Source organism: Gobius niger, assembly GCF_951799975.1.
Source record: "Gobius niger genome assembly, chromosome: 6".
Lineage (NCBI taxonomy): Eukaryota > Metazoa > Chordata > Actinopteri > Gobiiformes > Gobiidae > Gobius > Gobius niger.
In genome coordinates, this window is record NC_136857.1 from 4,308,449 (window position 1) to 4,329,290 (window position 20,842).

The 20,842-nt window shown below is 38.6% G+C and overlaps 1 protein-coding gene across 1 annotated transcript; it reads left to right on the plus strand.

Annotated features, from left to right (window-relative positions):
* The first annotated feature begins 3,485 nt into the window (after positions 1-3,485).
* Positions 3,486-18,826, plus strand: LOC306964749 (matrix metalloproteinase-19-like). The gene is made up of 9 exons (XM_079558869.1): positions 3,486-3,581; positions 5,310-5,398; positions 5,478-5,608; positions 7,472-7,684; positions 9,391-9,633; positions 12,504-12,593; positions 14,650-14,805; positions 16,503-16,630; positions 18,393-18,826. Exons 1-9 carry the CDS (start codon positions 3,495-3,497, stop codon positions 18,627-18,629), a joined length of 1,374 nt encoding a protein of 457 aa, XP_079414995.1. The 5' UTR covers positions 3,486-3,494; the 3' UTR covers positions 18,630-18,826.
* The last annotated feature ends 2,016 nt before the right edge of the window (positions 18,827-20,842 follow it).

Below are 20,842 nucleotides of genomic sequence, written 5' to 3' on the forward strand. Positions count from 1 at the left end.
GATTTTATGTGGACGTCTCCAGCCCCATGTTAACACATAGCAGAAAAGGGGCGGGCACAATTCATGGCGGCGCCCACGCGAGCCTCCGGAATAAGGTGAATAGTTTAACATTGAGGTGGAGGTCAACTGATGGTAACTATGGTAACGGTGGTAACTAACAAAATGCATATTTTTATGTCTTTGTTTTTTGGCTCATGTCTCAGTCATTACTGGAGGAATCCACATGAAACAAAAACTGTCACAAAGTTCATTGTCTCCTCTGTCGGCACATATGAACTAATGTACAATTATTATCTCTGAAAAATGTCAAAAAGTGGTGACAATATGTGAAAACATGACCATGATGTTGTCCAATGGAAAAGACTTTCAGACATAAAGATAATATCACAGGTTTGTGAATCCAATCACGATCAAATACTGAAAAGGAAAAACATTTGTCAATTTTCGTTTTGGAGATTTCTTCCAAAAACTGCATTTCTCCCATAGAGTTGTATTGGCCCCGCCCTCCATCTGACATTATGACATCATCACATTCTAAACCGTGAACGCTACATATTACTTTTTGCAGTGCAGCTCTGGTCTGAAACGTATGTTAATCTGCTGTTAGTTCATATTTCAGTTTGTTGTTTTTATGCTGTTGAACTGAAAACTGTGCTCTCAGAACTGAATCCTGTTCTAAAACAAACAGTGCTTATGAGAAAGTTGGTATTTTGCCCAAACTGTTTAGCCCTATATAATACCATGAGCACAGGTGGGTAAAGTAGCCCAAATATTTACTCAAGTAAGAGTAAAAAACTTTGCTTGAGTACTGTATGTACTGAGCAACTGTTTGAGCGATTCATGTTACAGCAGTGACATAAATATGAGAAACAAAACATGAAATTATGTGGGAAATACCATGAAAACATGTCAGAGGAAATCATTATGAAGAATTAAACAAATCAAGAAATACATTTTGAATATGGAGATTTGTCACTTAAAGGAACAGGCCGCTGTTTTCCACACTGAGATATGTTCTTACCTGAGCTTAGACGAGTTGATGCGTTCCTGTCTGGTCTTTGTGTGTGCGCTCAGTCATAGAAAACGACCAAAGATGTTGCTAGCATTTGGCCTCTCCCAGTATATTCCTATGGCTCCAAACGGGGGTGAAGTTGGAAGCGACCAAGCTCTTCCACAGGCACCAAGACCAGACAGGTACGGATCAACTCGTCTAAGCTCAGGTAAGAACATATCTCAGTATGGAAAAACGGTTCCTTTAAAGGGGGGGTATTCTGCAAAATGGAGTTTTTCAAGCTTTACATCATGTTATTCTGTCATTCCCTCATTAAAAACATGCCTGAAGTGTTGCCTTGGCACATTCACGTATTTCTGAGTAATCTGTAAAAACTCTGATGGCGGCCATTTTAGGGATAGGTTTGCCTGAGTCCTCCTAGGAACGCCCCCACCTCCTGGAGACGCCTCCGAGCTTTCGTCACCAGCCGAGTAACCAACCACTGCTCCTCAGCAGAACCCCCTCCCCACTGATGCCACAGACAGCGTGTGGAGGGGGCGTGTCGGAAAGGCTCAGAGGTTCTTAAAGAGACAGAGGCCTATTTCAAGACATTCACTACAGCCATTTTGAGAGAGACATTTTATACAAGGCAGTTATTCTAATTTACTGCATTTACAGACCAACAGAAGGTTTGGTCATCATTGTAGTGTGATATAGACTGGTGCTGTGTGAGTGAAAAAAGCAGAATACCCCCTCTTTAAAGGGACTATACAGAGTTTAAAAATGTTAAAATTATGTTTTTTCCCAGCCCTACATGTTCCAGCCATGTCCTAATGTGCAGAATGAGCTCAGACCTTTTCACCACAACTGCCTCTAAAATCCTCTCAAAAAGGTGTTTCTTCAGGTCTGAATTAATATAAAACCTGCAGTTACACATAAGACCTGAGGTGGCAGTAGTGAGTATAAAATGGCCAACTTGCATCTAGCCCCTTTAAGGATTTACTCTGTGGCAGGGGCGGACTGGCCATATGTCCTGTATTCTGGAAGAGCACAGAAGGGCCACTGGCTCTGGGGTCACCGGTCTGGCCTCTCACTTTACCTTAGCCTTACCCCCGGGAGAAACCGAGCTTTACCCAAATCTAAAAGCTTAACCTCTTAACTCCCGCCTGAACCGAGAGGATCTTTTTCCTCACGTCATCAGATTTTTTTGTTGGGTGTTCAACTCATTTTTGTAACTCATTTTTTTGCCATTTATTGTCACAATTTTGTCATTTTTTTGGTCATTTTTTTGTCTAATTTTTGTCATTTTTTTGTCAAATTTTTATCCAATTTTTGTCACTTTTTGGCCACTTTTTCATAAATTTTTCATCACTTTTTTGTCACATTTCCATCATTGTTTTCGTCTCAGTTTTGTCGCCATTTTCACACCTTTTTTCCAGAAGCTTTTGGATTGGGGTAAAGCCAAACTGGAGAAAATGTGCTCAAGAAAAGCATCCAAAAGCAACAAAAAAGTGACAAAAAAGTGACAAAAACATGAAAAAACCCCCCGAAAAAAAAGAGACGAAAACACAACGAAAAAGTGACAAAAAAGTGACGAAAAAGCAACAAAAAACGTGACAAAAAGTTACCATCACTTTTCTAGATTTTATCTTTCAAATGAGGCGTTACAGTGTTGCTCTCCAGTCAAGAAGCTTTTAGATTTGGGCAAAGCCGAACTGGAGAAAATGCTCTGGGTTAAGGCGGGGGGTCAGAGGTTAACATGTGTATTTGTGGAAGTGTCACATTTACGCTGATTTGGGCCAGGCTGACCTGAGTCCAGGGCTGTTTTTCAGTCCCAGTCCGGCCCTGCTCTGTGGCATGAGTTACTGTTTTTTTTTGTTTTACTTAAATAAGAGCACACTTTGTTTTAATATTACTCATGTAGAAGTAAAAAAGTACTGTCTGAAAAAACTACTACAGTTAAGAACATGAGTCAATGTAACTGAGTACTGCCCACCTGTAGAAATAATAGTAATAATAGTCTATTTTCTGTGAGATCATCTTCATCAAGAGGTCCAGACTTCAGGACTTGTTTAGTGTGTTAACTATGAATAAAATCTGAATTAGGGCTGAACCAGCGAGACTAAAATAGGCGCCACCGAGATGTGCCTGTTTATAATCTATATTCTAAGCCCTGTAAAGTATATGCTGTATTACTTCCTATGGCGGCTCCTATTCCTGGACTTGTTTGAGTAAGAAGCGCTATTGTGTTGTAAGTGAGTGAATTATGTCTCGGTTTGCTGCAGACGACACTCGGCATTCCTTTTAAGGCATTAGTGGTTTTGTGTCTGGCCCTATCTGTATAAAAACCTCATGTACAAGGAACCGGCTGTGCGAGAGAGCCAAACAAGTCCCATGCAGGAGGATTACTGCACTTTGTTTTATGGAAACTTAAACTGTAGATTTTACATCCATTTTTGATTGATCCTTTTATGTGTGACCATTGTTATTTGGATCAGTGAGGATGGTGCCCACAAAACTGGAGCTGCTGGGATTTGCCTTCACATTACAAGTGGTTTTATCTGTTGCCTTGAGGAGTGAAGACGCACTGGTGAGACGACTTATTGCCTCTTCTCAATGTTTTCAATATTACTGCAAAAAGTGCCATTCTAAAAACAAGGAAAACAATGTTAAAATAAGACGTTTTGTCTTGTTTGAAGGAAAAAATTCTGCCAATGGGGTCAGCATTTTTTTCTTGCTTAGAATTATTTTTCCTAGAATATCTTTCTTATCGTAAAACAAGAAAGAAACACTAAATTCAAGCAAATAAATAACTAGAATTAAGCAAAATGTCCTCAGAAAATGGAATAATTTAAGGAAGAAATTCTTATTTAGTGAAAAATTGTGGGTATTTTTCTTAAATGTTGCTTGATTTAAGTAAAATGTTCTAAATTACTCACATTTTTGAGCAAAATGTTCTTAATAAATACTAATATTTAAGGAAAATACTGCCTGCGCCTGGAGACCCGTCTCCATGATGGTCCTGAATCACCTGCAGGAGGATTCACCTATTGTACATGTTTTTAGTGGTAGACATGGGGAGAACATGCTCCACACAGAAAGGCCCCGTCCTGGTGGGAATCGAACCTGGGACCTTCCAGCTGTGAAGCTGAGGCTCTAACCGCTGTGCCACCGAGCCGCCCACTTTAAAGAATGGAATGTAACAAATATTCTTTGTCAAAAGCTGAAGAAGATTCAAAAAGTTTTTCTTTCTTGCATGTTATATCTTGCAAATATATCTGAACAAGAAATGGCTAGATTTTATTTCCTAAAATAAAAAATAAGGTGTTTTTTTCTCAAGAAAACTTGGCTCGGCGAGACATCAGAGCCGTGGGAAGATATTTTAGTTAGGGGGCGCTGAGGGACAAAATTTACCCCCAAAATACTTTTTCTGTGCGTAAATCCTATTTATTAACCTCTTAACTCCCGCCTGAACCGAGAGCATTTTCTCCAGTTCAGCTTTACCCAAATCCTGTAGGCCAGTGTCACGCCTCATTTGAAAGACCTACAAAACTAAATTGATCTTTTTCCTCACGCCAGATTCTTTTTCATCACTTTTTTTGTTGGGCAGTCGTCTAATTTTTGTCAATTTTTTGTCAATTTTTTGTCAATTTTTTGTCAATTTTTTGTCAATTTTTTGTAAAATTTTTGTAAATTTTTTGTAAATTTTTTGTCACTTTTTCACATTTTCAGTTTTGTTGCTATTTTCACACCTTTTTACCAGAAGCTTTTGGACTGGGCTAAAGCTGGAGAAAATGTGCTCGGTTCAGGTGGGAGTTAAGGGGTTGATATCGCCTGCAGTTCACAAACTATCCACCGCTGCAGCGCCCTCAGCACCCTGGGTTCCCACGGCCTTGCAAGACATTATTACTTTTTAGGGAAAAAATAAGAACTTATTTCTTAAAGTAAGACATATTTAATGCCCTGACGAAGACCTGTGCGGTGGAAACGCGTAGGCTGGTCCATATTCAATAAAGGACTTTTATTTTTGCTACATGACTCGAGTGCCTCGGACTTTATTTTGCTTTTTTTGACTGCGTTCTCTACTTAGCACAAGCTACTCTACAAGCCAGTCTCAGCAAATGTATTCTTATAAAGCTCAGCCCAGTCTTTGAAGAGCACCGGTACTTCTCACTCTTTCCCAGACCATTGATGCACTCGCCTTCTTCTGTTTTCATTTAAGACATATTTTACTTGCTTAGAATCCACTTTCTGCAGAGATGTTTTGCTGTTCCATCCCTGTCCCGTCTCTCGTAACGGATCTGTGCTGTGAGTTCAGGCGTACTTAAAGAAATATGGCTACCTTCACATCCAGCTGAGCGGTAAACCTACAAACTACCGGCAAGACGAGTTGGCAGATGCGCTGAGGTGAGCGGGCGACCTTTTCCCGTGGGCTCAAACCTACGGCTTTTGTTCTAAATGCACTTTTTTCCCCTTTTTCTTCTAGGACATTTCAGAGGGCGACCCACCTGCCGGCATCAGGGAGGCCGGACGCACCGACCCTGGCCATGATGGACAAGCCGCGCTGTGGTTTGGAGGACGCTTTTAGTGACAAGTCCCTCAGATATCGCATCATGGGTGAGTTATATTAAAAAATCCAGAAAAAAAGTGATAAAAATCCAGAAAAAAAGTGACAAAAATCCAGCAAAAAAAGGGACAAAAATCCAGCCAAAAAAGTAATTAAAATCCAGAAAAAAAGACAAAAATCCAGCCAAAAATGTGACAAAAATCCAGCAAAAAAAGACAAAAATCCAGCAAAAAAGTGACAAAAATCCAGCAAAAAAAGTGATAAAAATCCAGCAAAAAAGGACAAAAATCCAGCAAAAAAGACAAAAATCCAGCAAAAAAGTGACAAAAATCCATCAAAAAAAGTGACAAAAATCCAGCAAAAAAGTGATAAAAATCCAGCAAAAAAGTGACAAAAATCCAGCAAAAAAAGGGACAAAAATCCAGCAAAAAAAAGGGACAAAAATCCAGACAAAAAAAGGGACAAAAATCCAGCCAAAAAAGGGACAAAAATCCAGCAAAAAAGGGACAAAAATCCAGCAAAAAAGGGACAAAAATCCAGCAAAAAAGTGACAAAAATCCAGCAAAAAAGTGACAAAAATCCAGCAAAAAAAGGACAAAAATCCAGCCAAAAAAAGGGACAAAAATCCAGCAAAAAAAGGACAAAAATCCAGCAAAAAAGTGACAAAAATCCAGCAAAAAAAGGACAAAAATCCAGCAAAAAAGTGATAAAAATCCAGCAAAAAAGTGACAAAAATCCAGCAAAAAAAAGGACAAAAATCCAGCAAAAAAAGGACAAAAATCCAGCAAAAAAGACAAAAATCCAGCAAAAAAGTGATAAAAATCCAGCAAAAAAGTGACAAAAATCCAGCAAAAAAAGGACAAAAATCCAGCAAAAAAGTGATAAAAATCCAGCAAAAAAGTGACAAAAATCCAGCAAAAAAAGGACAAAAATCCAGCAAAAAAGACAAAAATCCAGCAAAAAAGTGATAAAAATCCAGCAAAAAAGTGACAAAAATCCAGCAAAAAAAGGACAAAAATCCAGCAAAAAAAAGGGACAAAAATCCAGCAAAAAAGGACAAAAATCCAGCAAAAAAGTGACAAAAATCCAGCAAAAAAAGGACAAAAATCCAGCAAAAAAGTGATAAAAATCCAGCAAAAAAGTGACAAAAATCCAGCAAAAAAGACAAAAATCCAGCAAAAAAGTGATAAAAATCCAGCAAAAAAAAGGACAAAAATCCAGCAAAAAAGTGACAAAAATCCAGCAAAAAAAAGTGACAAAAATCCAGCCAAAAAAAGGGACAAAAATCCAGCAAAAAAAGGACAAAAATCCAGCAAAAAAGTGACAAAAATCCAGCAATAAAAAGGACAAAAATCCAGCACAAAAGTGACAAAAATCCAGCAAAAAAGTGACAAAAATCCAGCAAAAAAGTGACAAAAATCCAGCAAAAAAGTGATAAAAATCCAGCAAAAAAATGACAAAAATCCAGCAAAAAAGTGACAAAAATCCAGCAAAAAAAATGACAAAAATCCAGCAAAAAAGTGACAAAAATCCAGCAAAAAAGTGATAAAAATCCAGCCAAAAAAGTGACAAAAATCCAGCAAAAAAGTGACAAAAATCCAGCAAAAAAAGTGACAAAAATCCAGCAAAAAAGTGACAAAAATCCAGTCATGTGGTATCGTTAATGGTACACAGCCGTAGTTATGGCAAATATTTTTTTTTACTTCTATAGCGCACCCACATTAGTGATTTACAGCAAGAAACTACTCACCAGTTCACCCATTCATTCAAATACCAATGTGCAGTGTCTTGTCCGATCATGAAGTGACCTGCCCCACCTGTGCCACTGTCGCCCTATAGCTCTGCAGGGACGACATACTGCACAGGGGCGGTAGTTATGAACCACTGTAGTAATACTCTGCTCTTGGATACAGGCAAATGGAAGAAGAAGCTGCTGACCTTCCGCATCTATAACCACGCTCCTGACCTGGGCCAGGGGAAGACGCGCTCGGCCGTCCACAGCGCCTTCAGATACTGGAGTGACGTTTCGCCCTTGAGATTCAAAGAGCTGCACTCAGGACGAGCCGACATCAAGATCTCCTTCCACCGAAAAGACAAGTCCTGCCCGGTCCCCTTCGACGGCAGAGGTAAGACAGACAGTGTGGAAGAGGCACAAATAGGGGCGGGGTTTAGTGAAGGCGGGACTGGTTGGCTGTGCAAGAATGAGAATGAGTTGGTCGAGGCATGAGTCCTGCTCCTTAAAGAGGGGGTATTATGCTTTTTTCAGTCACATAGCACCAGTCTATATCACACTACAATGATGAGCAAACCTTCTGTTGGTCTGTAAATGCAGTAAATTAGAATAACTGCCTTGTATAAAATGTCTCTCTCAAAATGGCTGTAGTGAATGTCTTGAAATAGGCCTCTGTCTCTTTAAGAACCTCTGAGCCTTTCCGACACGCCCCCTCCACACGCTGTCTGTGGCATCAGTGGGGAGGGGGTTCTGCTGAGGAGCAGTGGTTGGTTACTCGGCTGGTGACAAAAGCTCGGAGGCGTCTCCAGGAGGTGGGGGCGTTCCTAGGAGGACTCAGGCAAACCTATCCCTAAAATGGCCGCCATCAGAGTTTTTACAGATTACTCACAAATACGTGAATGTGCCAAGGCAACACTTCAGGCATGTTTTTAATGAGGGAATGACAGAATAACATGATGTAAAGCTTGAAAAAGTCCATTTTGCATAATACCCCCCCATTTAAGAGTATTTCTCCCATCTAACCTAAAAAATGTTAAAGGAGGGTATTATGCAAAATTGACTTTTTCAAGCTTTACATCATGTTATTATGTCAAAATGTGCTGGAAAAGCAACAAAAAAGTGACAAAAAACACAACAAAATGTGACGAAAACATGACAACAAAGAAATGAAAAAAAACGATTAAAAAACAACAATAACATGAAAACCCCCCCGAAAAACAAGAGACGAAAACACAACGAAAAAATGACAAAAAAAGTGATGAAAAAGCAACAAAAACATGACAAAAAGTTCCCATTACTTTTCTAGATTTTATCTTTCAAATGAGGCGTTACAGTGTTGCTCTCCAGTCAAGAAGCTTCTAGATTTGGGCAAAGCCGAACTGGAGAAAATGCTCTCGGTTAAGGCGGGGGTCAGAGGTTAACACATGTATTTGTGGAAGTGTCACATTTACGCTAATTTGGGCCAGGCTGACCAGAGTCCAGGGCTGGTTTTCAGTCCCAGTCCGGCCCTGTGATTGGACCATGACTTAGAGTTCTGGTTGTTGTAACCCCTTAACTCGCACCTGAACCGAGCACATTTTCTCCAGTTTGGCTTTACCCCAATCCAAAAGCTTCTGGAAAAAAGGTGTGAAAATAGTGACAAAACTGAGGTGAAAACAATGATGGAAATGTGACAAAAAAGTGACGAAAAATTTACAAAAAATGACAAAACTGGACAAAAAATTGACGAAAAATTGTGAAAAAAAGGACAAAAAAGTGATAACAATTTGACAAAAAAATGCGGATAATTTTGACGAAAAAGTGACAAAAAAGTCACGAAAATTTCACAAAAATGAGACGACTGCCCAAAACAAAAACAAAAAAGTGATGAAAAAAAATCTGATGTGATGAAAAAGATCAATTTAGTTTTGCAGGTCTTTCAAATGAGGCGTTACACTGGCCTACAGGATTTGGGTAAAGCTGAACTGGAGAAAATGCTCTCGGCTCAGGCGGGAGTTAAGAGGTTAATAAATAGGATTTATGCACAGAAAAAGTATTTTGGGGTAAATTCCCAGAGCTCGTCCCTTCTCTCATCACTGACCGTAAGTTTCTCTTCTTCAGGGCACGTTTTGGCGCACGCGGACGCCCCTGAGTCGGGTCTCATTCACTTTGACGCGGACGAGCTGTGGACGGAGGGGCGCAGCTCCGGGACCAACCTGAGGATCGTAGCGGCGCACGAGATCGGCCACGCGCTCGGCCTGGGACACTCGCAGCACTACAGCGCCCTCATGGGGCCAGTGTACAGATACAACTCCAACTTCAGGCTGCATCCAGACGACATCCAGGGAATACAGGCGTTATATGGTACACAGTCATGAATCAGTGCAGGGGCGGACTGGCCATGTGTCCTGTTCTGGAAGAGCACAGAAGGGCCACCGGTCTCCTTAACCTCTTACCATCCACCTTAACCAAGCTTTACCCAAATCTAAAAGCTTAAATGAAAAGCATGAAAATAGTGGAGGCAAACGGAACAAAAATGTGCTGGAACAAAAACTGACTAAAAAACGTGACGCAAACATGACATTAAAGAACGAAAAAGTGACCCAAAAAAAGCATGTCAAACACAACAACAAAGCAATGAAAAAAGCAACAAAAAATAAAAAGTGACTTAACCCCTTAACTCCCACCTGAACCGAGCACATTTTCTCCAGTTTGGCTTTACCCCAGCCCAAAAGCTTCTGGAAAAAAGGTGAGAAAACAGCAACAGAACTGAGACGAAAACAATGATGGAAATGTGACAAAAATGTGACAAAAAAATTATTCTTTTTTTGACAAAAATAAAATACAAAAATACAAAAAATTGACAAAAAAATGACAAAAAAGTTACAAAAATGAGTTGAACATCCCAAAAAAAAATGATGGAAAAAGATCCTCTCGGTTCAGGCGGGAGTTGAGAGGTTAAAAACGTGACAAAAAAACACATCAAGCTACAAAACAAGAACTGAAAAAGCAACAAAAATGTGACAAAAACACGGCAACAACATGAGAAGGCTTAAGATAAGATAAACCTTTATTGATCTCACAAAGGAGAAATTCACTTGTTACAGTCGGCGTTCAAGAAGAAGAGTTAATAAAGTGCAGCTGATGCAGAGATTATTGCACATGTTACTTCACAGTCTTATTGCACAGTCTGACAGCAGTGGGGATGAAGGCTTTGCGGTCGCGCTCCGTCCTGCACTGAGGGTGTCTCAGTCTGCCACTGAGAGAGCTGCTCAGCTCTTCTACAGTCCCGTGCAGTGGGTGGGAGGTGTTGTCCATGATGGAGGTGAGCTTGGCTAACACCCTCCTGTCCCTCACCTCCTCCACAGAGTCCAGGGGGCCCCAGGACGGAGCTGGCCCTAAGCGTTCAAATGAGGCGTTCCACTGTTGCTCTCCAGTCGAGAAGCTTTTAGATTTGGGTAAAGCCGAACTGAAGATAATGCACTCTTTTTCCCGGGGGTAAGAGGTTAAAATATGTGTTTGTGGAAGTCTACACTAATTTGGGACAGTTTGTTCAGATTCCAGGGCTGTTCTTCGGTCCCAGTCCGCCCCTGAATCAGTGTGTCGCGCTTTAATGTCAAAGGTTAGGTTAGGTTATTTGTACCCGTGGGTAAATTCGTCTTGCAATTCTGAGAACATTAAAACACATTATACAAAGATAAAACATCACACATATTTAAATATAAAACTTGTAAGTGCTCCAGATACTAAGAGGATGTGCCTTTGGTACAGAAACAACTGAAGTTTAAGCCCAGGCGACCAGGCAGAAAACTCGGGTCGATTCCATGAACGCCCGATAGAAAAGCGTCATCACAGTTTTATTTACATGACAGGAGGACAGTTTACGAAGACAATACAGTCGTCGGTGACACTTTTTACAAACAGCAGCACAGTTTTCATTAAAATTCAGTTTGCAATCTATAACTGTTCCAAGACACCTGTAGGACTCCACACACTCCACTTGTGTCCCTTTATATACGTTACAACATGTGGGGGAGCTCTTCCTGAAGTCGATGATCAGATCTTTTGTTTTTGAAACGTTTAAGAGAAGATACGACTCATCTCACCATTTGACAAAAGTAAACTTACAATAACGGAGTCATCTTAAGTATTACACTGCAAAAAGTGCCCTACTAAAAACAAGGAAAAAAAATCTTAAAATAAGACGTTTTGTCTTGTTTTAAGGAAAATATTCTGCCAATGGGGTCAGCATTTTTTTCTTGCTAAGAATTATTTTTCCTAGAATGTTTTTCTCATCATAAAACAAGAAAGAAACACTAAATTTAAGCAAATAAATAACTAGAATTAAGCAAAATGTCCTAAGAAAATGGAATCATTTAAGGAAAACATTCTTATTTAGTGAAAAATTGTGGATATTTTACTTAAATGTTGTTTGATTTAAGTAAAATGTTCTAAATTACACACATTTTTGAGCAAAATGTTCTTAATAAATACTAATATTTAAGGAAAACACTGCCCGCGCCTGGGGACCCGTCTCCATGATGTGGAGCCAGGCTGATGGTCAGAATCACCTGCTGGAGGATTCACCTATTGTACATGTTTTTAGTGGTAGACATGGGGAGAACATGCTCCACACAGAAAGGCCCCGTCCTGGTGGGAATCGAACCCAGGACCTTCGAGCTGTTAAGCTGAGGCTCTAACCACTGTGCCACCGAGCCGCCCACTTTAAAGAATGGAATGTATTATCTCTCTGTGAGAATCAGTTCTTACATTAAGAGTTGTCGTGATCTTAGTTTTTCTTAAAATAAGAAAAATATTCTTTGTCTAAAGCTGAAGAAGATTCAAAAAGTTTTTCTTTCTTGTTACGAGAAAAACTAGCATGTTTTTTATATATATATCTGAACAAGAAATGGCTAGATTTTATTTCCTAAAATAAGATTTTTTTTCTCAAGAAAACTTTGCTCGGTGAGACATTATTACTTTTTAGGGGAAAAATAAGAACTTATTTCTTAAAGTAAGACATTTTTTACTTGCTTAGAATCCACTTTTTGCAGTGTAGGCAATATTTGGTCAAACGTCTTCAACCCGGTACAGATGAGCTTTTCAATGATGGAAAACCACTGTGACTCTGAGCTCACGCAGACAAATGCTCAGCTTTATAAAACTCAAATTCAAACCTGTTTCCAGTTTCCGTCTCTGCTTAAACAACTCTGTACAGTAACTTTTTATTCCAGGGAAGCCTCAGTCTTCAAACCCGGTCCCAGCTGCTCCACCAGGAGGCGCCCCCGACCTCTGCAAAGTCACGCTGGATGCTGTGATGCTCGGTACAGTCATAGCTCCATCCATCATTATAACCAGGGCCGGATTTAAGTAAAACGGGCCTAAGGTTTTTTCAGGGCCCCCCATAATAACTCAATATTTATTTATACAGCGCCTTAACAACATCTGTACATATACTGCATGTCTGTGGGATTTCTCTCTCTCTCCACAATTAAAGGATAAATGAATGATTTTTATTTTCAATTTGAACATGCAGAAGTAAATTAAACATAGTATTAGTTTAAGGGGAGACACTACAGGCAAAACTCAATTCTTTCAGTTTTCAGTTTTTGGGCCAAATTGGTCTCTGAACATACAAGCTTTCACCCGGAAACAGAAAATATGCCTAATCTTCACAGTAACATGTTTAAGGTGAGACACTGCAGGTGAAGAGGGAGAAAAATGTATATTTACAGATATCAATTTGAAACTTTGGCTGTCGATCACTGGCATAAATGTGAGAAAAAAATACATTTTTATACAGTTTTCTGTCATTTTATCTTTTCATATAAGAACAAGGTGTTTTATGCCTAAAAATGCCCCAAATTTCCCATCTTTTCGGCGACGAAATCTGAATAATGGATAGAGCTACATTCAAATTTATGGTTTCATTTTATTGATAAATGAGTTGCCAAGACTTTTTCAGAGGGGATTTTGGATTTCTTGTTTAGTTTTAAAATAAGCTGTTTTTTAGTGGAAAAATTTGTAAAAATTTAATTTTCGCCTTATTTTTTGACATTCAAAACTCAATAAATGGGGCTTAAGGGATTAAATAATAAAAAATCCCTCTGAAAAAATCTTCTAAATCTTGTTCAGTCCAAGGCTGGAAAACGTGAAGTCTTTAGGTCCGACTGACGTGGACAAAGTGTCGCCACAATGACAGAAAAATGTGTTTTGAGAAAAAGGCCCATGAAATTGTGTTCTCCCATATAAGTCTATGGGGGAACACTCAATCAGCGCAATATTTAAACATGTTATTGTGAAGATTAGGTATATTTTCTGTTTCCGGGTGAAAGTTTGTATGTTCAGAGACCAATTTGGCCCAAAAACTGAAAACTGAATAAATTGAGTTTTGCCTGTAGTGTCTCCCCTTAAATATTGCACTGATTCAATGTTCCCCCATAGACTTATATGGGAGAACGCAATTTCAAGGGCCTTTTTCTCAAAACACATTTTTCTGTCATTGTGGCGACACTATGTCCACGTCAGTCGGACCTAAAGACTTCACATTTTCCAGCCTTGGACTGAACAATATTTGGAAGATTTTTTCAGAGGGATTTTTTATTTTCTAATCCCTTAAGCCCCATTTATTGAGTTTTGAATGTCAAAAAATGAGGCGAAAATAACATTTTTACAAAATTTTCCACTAAAAAACAGCTTATTTTAAAACTAAACAAGAAATCCAAAATCCCCTCTGAAAAAGTCTTGGTAACTCATTCATCACTTAAGTGAAACCATAAATTTGAATGTAGCTCTGTCCATTATTCAGATTTCGCCGCCAAAAAGATGGGAAATTTGGGGCATTTTTAGGCATAAAACACCTTATATGAAAAGATAAAATAACAGAAAACTCGCCATGTATTTTTCTTCTCACATTTATGCCAGTGATCGACAGCAAAAGTTTCAAATCGATATCTGTAAAAATACATTTTTTTCCCTATTCACCTGTAGCGTCTCGCCTTAAAAAAAATAAAAAATGTGTGAAAAAATTTAGCTCTCGTGGAAGAACCTTTGCTACTGCCAGATTGGAGGGGGAACTCATTTAAAAGGGGGGTCTGGAGGTCCTCCCACAGAGATCTTCTTCAACTTTTCCATGCATTTTAACAGACCAATAGGTACATATTTTTTCCCAGGGTCAACTCAATGAAAATGACTCAGACCTTGTTTAGACCTGGTTTATTCTCGGGTAAAAAAATCATGTGATAAATATGAGGGGGAAAGCAAAGAGAGAGGGAACTCGTTTTTCACCATAGCCCCTGTAAGCCCCCTCATAAATCCGGCCCTGATTATAACCTACAAAACCAAAACCGAAAGACTCTCTGTGAAACATGTGTCCCTCAGGTCCAAAGGAGAAGACGTACCTCTTCAGCGGTCAGTTTGTGTGGACCCTGTCTGGCTCCAGTGCGGTCCCCGTGGCCTCTCTGTGGAAGGAGCTGCCTGGGGGTCTGAGCGCCGCCGTCCACTCCCCCCGCACCGGCAAGACCTACTTCCTCAAAGGTGAGTCAGGGCGAGTCTCCAAGGACCGTCTTCACCCTCGTCAATCCAATACGCAAACGTGATGAACATGGATCGATGAGAGACTGTAGATGTGATGACGCTGACGGTGTTTCAGACGTTTCCCTTTTCAAAGGTCGACAAGAGCTCGAATCATTTACATGAGAATTCATTTTAAGCAACATGAAAAATATGTTACAACAATTATATCATTGAGCCTCTGGTGTCCAGCAAACAGACGGTGCTCATGGAAGGAAGTAGTGGAATATGTAAGGATTAAACAACGAGGAGCCGCATTAGACGGTTCTAACGCCCGACACAGTGTTGTTCCTCCTGCATTATAACGTCTAATGCGGCTCCTCGTTGTTTAATCCGCTTATATCAGGGTCCCACAAACGTAACATTTATAATAAATGTTTTTTTCATTGACTAAAGTCACTAAATCTGCCAGACTACGGGACTATTTTGTGTGGGTTATTAGCCGGTCACTGAAGGCTGGTCTCAGAGCGAGTCATTCTCCGCAGCTATTACGAGGATCTCAGTCAGGCTCAACGACACAACATCAGCACAGAATCACAACACAACAGGACTAACCCGGAAACACTTTTCCCTGGAAGTAAACACCGATATGCGGCACTCGTGGGCAGGAGTTATTTCACTTTTACGCTGTTTAACCTGAAGCTAAAGCTAGCTCAACCAGCTCAACTGTTTATGGAAACAGCTGCGGTGGAGTCGCTCACACCTGGGCCCCCCCAACTGAAACCTTTATGTTTGACTTTACTAATCCAGACAAATATGCTTCAATGCAGGATCATTTTATGTACGCCTGAAAATGATGAATAGCCTTAAGCGTTTTCAATAGAAATGTAAAGCTCATATGTTATTAACAGTAGCTAACCTAGCTGCTCACTCTCCTCTACAAACATTTAGCAAACCTTTTGTTTTGGCCAAAAACGTTGAAATTAAACAAAATCCATCTCATACGTTCCTGTCAGTCACTAATTACGCCTTTATCTGATTCAGCTGTGTCAGGCGTTGCTATGGCGACGCCACAGCGGAGCGATATCCCAGTGATTTAACTACCGGACTACGTGTGCGGTTATACCAAAATAATGCACCAGCCAATCAGAATCCAGTATTCACCCAGACCATGGTATAAGCATAAGCATTGATTGTATGTTGACAATTGTAACAACAGTAGGACAAAACTTAACTCACAAATACATAAGTATATATTTGTGTTCTGAAACTGATATAGAACACTCAGAAAGGATTGTATTTTGTTTATTTAATGTAAATGTAAAAGTAATGTATAACTGTAGCATCATGAACTGCAAATGTAATGTACATGAACAACAGGGAGGCACTTATAAGCTTTTGCTTCGGTCGACTCCCTTTGAGCTTCCATTAACTGTACGATTGTGAAACTCTGGAGAAAGAGAAAATGTTAATTGCTCAAATAAACTACACAAACAAACAAGCAAATAAAAAGATAGTATTTATTTCGGGGCCAGAAATAAAGATTCTCTATTTTTGTAAATGATGAATCCCTGGACCTTATCTTTTCATGAAAATCATTGTATAAAAAATCTAAATAGTGAGTGTTTTTTAAATGGCCTCAGTGGATTAAATTTGATGAGAATTATTGTTGTATTTTGTAATGTACATGAGGTCACATGTTGAGCATTGTGGCTCCACAGGTGACAAGTTGTGGAGATACAGCGGCTTCAAAATAGACCATGGATTTCCCCGACGCCTCAGTCACATTCCTGCAAATATCGACTCAGCGTTTTATTCAACACAAAACAAGAAGCTGGTCTTTTTAAAGGTAAAACAGCTCTACGTTATTTATTTAATTTTACTTTATTTAATTTACTTTAACATCTTATGTTCACAGTATTGACAGTATCGAACCTCCCGGATTTACATGGGTTTAGGCTATTTTCGTCAGACGAGGTGGTAGATCTCGGATACTCCCTGAAAAGGCCCCATGAGCCCAGCCCCAATATATGTTTTCAAATGGCACTGCTCAACTATTCTTACTGCAAACACTTGTCAAAAACACAAAGGTCTAAAATTCAGCTGCAGTTCTGACATACACAATCTTTTTCTCAAAAGTTGCCAGTTGTTTTGAATATGAACATTTAGTTTGATTGAATATTTACAAATCTCACAAAATGAAATATGCTGCAATTTTTTTTTTGCATTTGTGGCATTCGTAATTTAGTGTTTAGGCATTAACCCCTTAACTCCCACCTCCAAAAGCTTCTGGGAAAAAAAGCAACAAAACTGAGACGAAAACAGTGATGGAAATGTGACAAAACAGTGACGAAAAATGGACGAAAAAGTGACAAAAATGTGACAAAAATGTGACAAAAATGTGACAAAAAATGACAAAATGTGACAAAAAAATACAAAAATGTGACAAAATATGACCAAAAAATACAAAAATGTGACAAAAAAATACAAAAATGTGATTAAAATTTGACCAAAAAAATTACAAAAAATTGACAAAAAATAAATAAAAAACGTGATAAAAAATGACCAAAAAATGACAAAAATGTGACAAAAAAATGACAAAAATGTGACAAAATATGACCAAAAAATACAAAAATGTGACAAAAAATGACCAAAAAATGACAAAAATGTGACAAAAAATGACCAAAAAATGACAAAAATGTGACAAAAAAATACAAAATTGTGATAAAAAAAAATTGACAAAAAAAATGACAAAAATGTGATTCAAATTTGACCAAAAACATTACAATAAATTGACAAAAAATAATTTTAAAAATGTGATAAAATTTGACAAAAAATGACAAAAATGTGATTAAAATTTGACCCAAAAAATTGACAAAATTTTAAAAAAAAATGTGATAAAAAATGACAAAAAATGACTAAAAAATGATAAAAAAATAAAAAACAAACAAAAAAAAGTGAGAAAAAAATGACAAAAATGTGACAAAATATGACAAAAAATACAAAAAAATACTAAAATGTGATTAAAATTTGACCAAAAAATTTGACCAAAAAAAAAAAAAGTGATAAAAAATGAAAAAAATTTGACAAAAAATTACAAAAACTTGATAAAAATAAAAAACAAACAAAAAAAAGCGAGAAAAAAATGAAAAAAATGTGACAAAATATGACCAAAAAATGACAAAAATTTGATAAAAATTTGACCAAAAAATTACAAAAAATTGACAAAAAATAAAAAAATGACAAAAAAAAATTTGAGGAAAAAAATGACCAAAAATGTGACAAAATATGACAAAAAAAAATAAAAAAAAATAAAAAAATGTGATTAAAACTTGGCAAAAAAAAATTACAAATATTTGACAAAAAACAAAACAAAAAGACAAAAATGTGAGGAAAAAAATGACAAAACAATGACAAAAAAGCTACAAAAATGAGTTGAACACCCAACAAAAAAATGATGGAAAAAAATCTGACGTGAGGAAAAAGATCCTCTCGGTTCAGGCGGGAGTTAAGAGGTTAAAATGTCATTCAAAAGCGTTACATCTGACCTGCTGCCACCTGTGTAAACCCTGTTATTCCACCCAGATCTCCTGTGTTCTGCATTCACTCAGGGCTCCGGCTTCTGGCAGTGGGATGAGATTAAACCTGGAGATTTCAAGTCTTACCCTCAGCCCACGAGCCGCCTCTTCAAGGGCGCCCCCAGCGGCACGGACGCGGCGGTGACGTGGACCGACGGCAGCGTGTACCTCTTCAAAGGCGCTCAGTTCTGGCGCGTGGACCAAAACAAGCAGCAGGTGAAAGGGTCGCCCTCGGACATCGCCGCGCGCTGGCTGCAATGTGACGACTGAGCCACCAGGGGGAGATAAGTGTCCGCGGTAGGAGACGCGCCAACCAGAGTGACGTCACGGTTATTGGCAATTGTTGACGTCCCTGTGTAGTCATTTCACCACAAATGTTAGAATATAAAGTTGATTTGGTCACGTGGTGAGCATGATTATCTAAAACAGGATTAAACCAGACCTAAACTAGTGCCAAACCAGGTCTAACATGGAAACCAAACCATTACTAAATAAAATAAAATTAAAGAATGGAACTGCTCTGGATGAAACATATTTTTCATGCTGTCAGGGCTGGACTGGGACTGAAAACCAGCCCTGGACTCTGGGTCAGCCTGGCCCAAATTAGCGTAAATGTGACACTTCCACAAATACACATGTGAACCTCTGACCCCCCGCCTTAACCGAGAGCATTTTCTCCAGTTCGGCTTTACCCAAATCTAAAAGCTTCTTGACTGGAGAGCAACACTGTAACGCCTCATTTGAAAGATAAAATCTAGAAAAGTGATGGGAACTTTTTGTCACGTTGTCGCTGCATTTTTGTCACTTTTTTGTTACTTTTTTGTTACTTTTTGGTTGTGTTTTCGTCTCTTGTTTTTCGGGTTTTTTTTATGTTATTGTTTTTTCATCGCTTTGTCGTCACGTTTTCGTCACATTTTGTTGTGTTTTTGTCACTTTCTTGTCACTTTTTTGTTGCGTTTCCAGCACATTTTTGTTTTTTGATGCTTTTCTTTTAACCCCTTAACTCCCACCTGAACCGAGCACATTTTCTCCAGTTTGGCTTTACCCCCAGTCCAAAAGCTTCTGGAAAAAAGCTGTGAAAATAGCAACAAAACTGAGACGAAAACAATGACGGAAATGTGACAAAAAAGTGAGAAAAAGTGATGAAAAAGTGGCAAAAATATCACAAAAATTACAAAAAAATGACGAAAAATTTACAAAAATGTGACAAAAATGTGATAAAAATTTGACCAAAAAATGACAAAAATTAGATGAAAAAATGACAAAAAAAAGTTGAATACCCAACAAAAAAATGATGGAAAAAAAATCTGATGACGTGAGGAAAAAGATCCTCTCGGTTCAGGCGGGGGTTAAGAGGTTAAGCTTTTAGATTTGGGTAAAGCTCGGTCACGCCCGGGGGTAAGGCTAAGGCAAAGTGAGAGGCCAGACCGGTGGCTCTTCCAGAATACAGGACATATGGCCGGTCCGCCCCTGCTGTAAATAATCGTAACAATTTCTTGTCATGATGTTGTGATTTTAATTTGATATGTGGGGAAAGCAGTATCGTGTCTTTAAGTAAAGTTACAGGAGTAAGTGCCAAAGTTCTCTGTTGAAGTGTGAGGATGAGGCCACACAAAAACACATGTTTTCAAACCAAGAAATGTTGTGAAATTTGGCAACCAAACAAAAGTATTATTTGTTAGGTATAATAAAAGTATCCATTAAAATGTACTTGTACTTAAGCTCTCACCTCCCGCTTTAACCAAGTGCATTTCTCCAGGTCAGTTTTACACAAATCTAAAGCTTCTTGACAGTGTGACCTGCAAAACTGATTGTAACTTTTTTAGAGCAAATATCGTGTTTTTTGTAGTTTTTTTGTTGTGTTTTGGTCACGTTTTTGATGCTTTTTCATCACTCTTTAGTCGTGTGTTTTTGTCGCTTTTTTGTTGTGTCATTGTTGTTTTTCCAGCCCACTTTTGTGACTCTTTTGCCACTTTTTTGCTTTTAGATTCGGGTAATGCCAAACTGGAGAAAATGTAAACGGTTCCTGTGGGGATTAAGATGTTAAAAAATACTTGAAATGTACATAACATTTCCCCCGGTAGATAGAATAGGATACAAGCATTTGTTTTATTACAGATAAAGTCCAGTCTATGTTTAGATTTCCACTATTGTATGAAAACTATATATTTCTGGAAACCTCATGGTGTAAGCCAGTGATTCTCAACCTTTTGGAGCCGCGACCCCCATTATAACCGGTAAAGGGGTTCGTGATGACCCCCCGCCCTGGTCACACCGTGAGAAATATGAACATTAGCCGACATATTGGATTTTCAATGAGCCGTGCTGAAAGACACATTTCTGCTCTCTGGAACAGACAATAAAGTTCTATTCTATTCTATTCTATTCTATTCTATTCTATTCTATTCTATTCTATTCTATTCTATAATTCTTATAAAACAAAGATAAAAAACAAATGGCTGAAATAAAATTCATCAAACTAC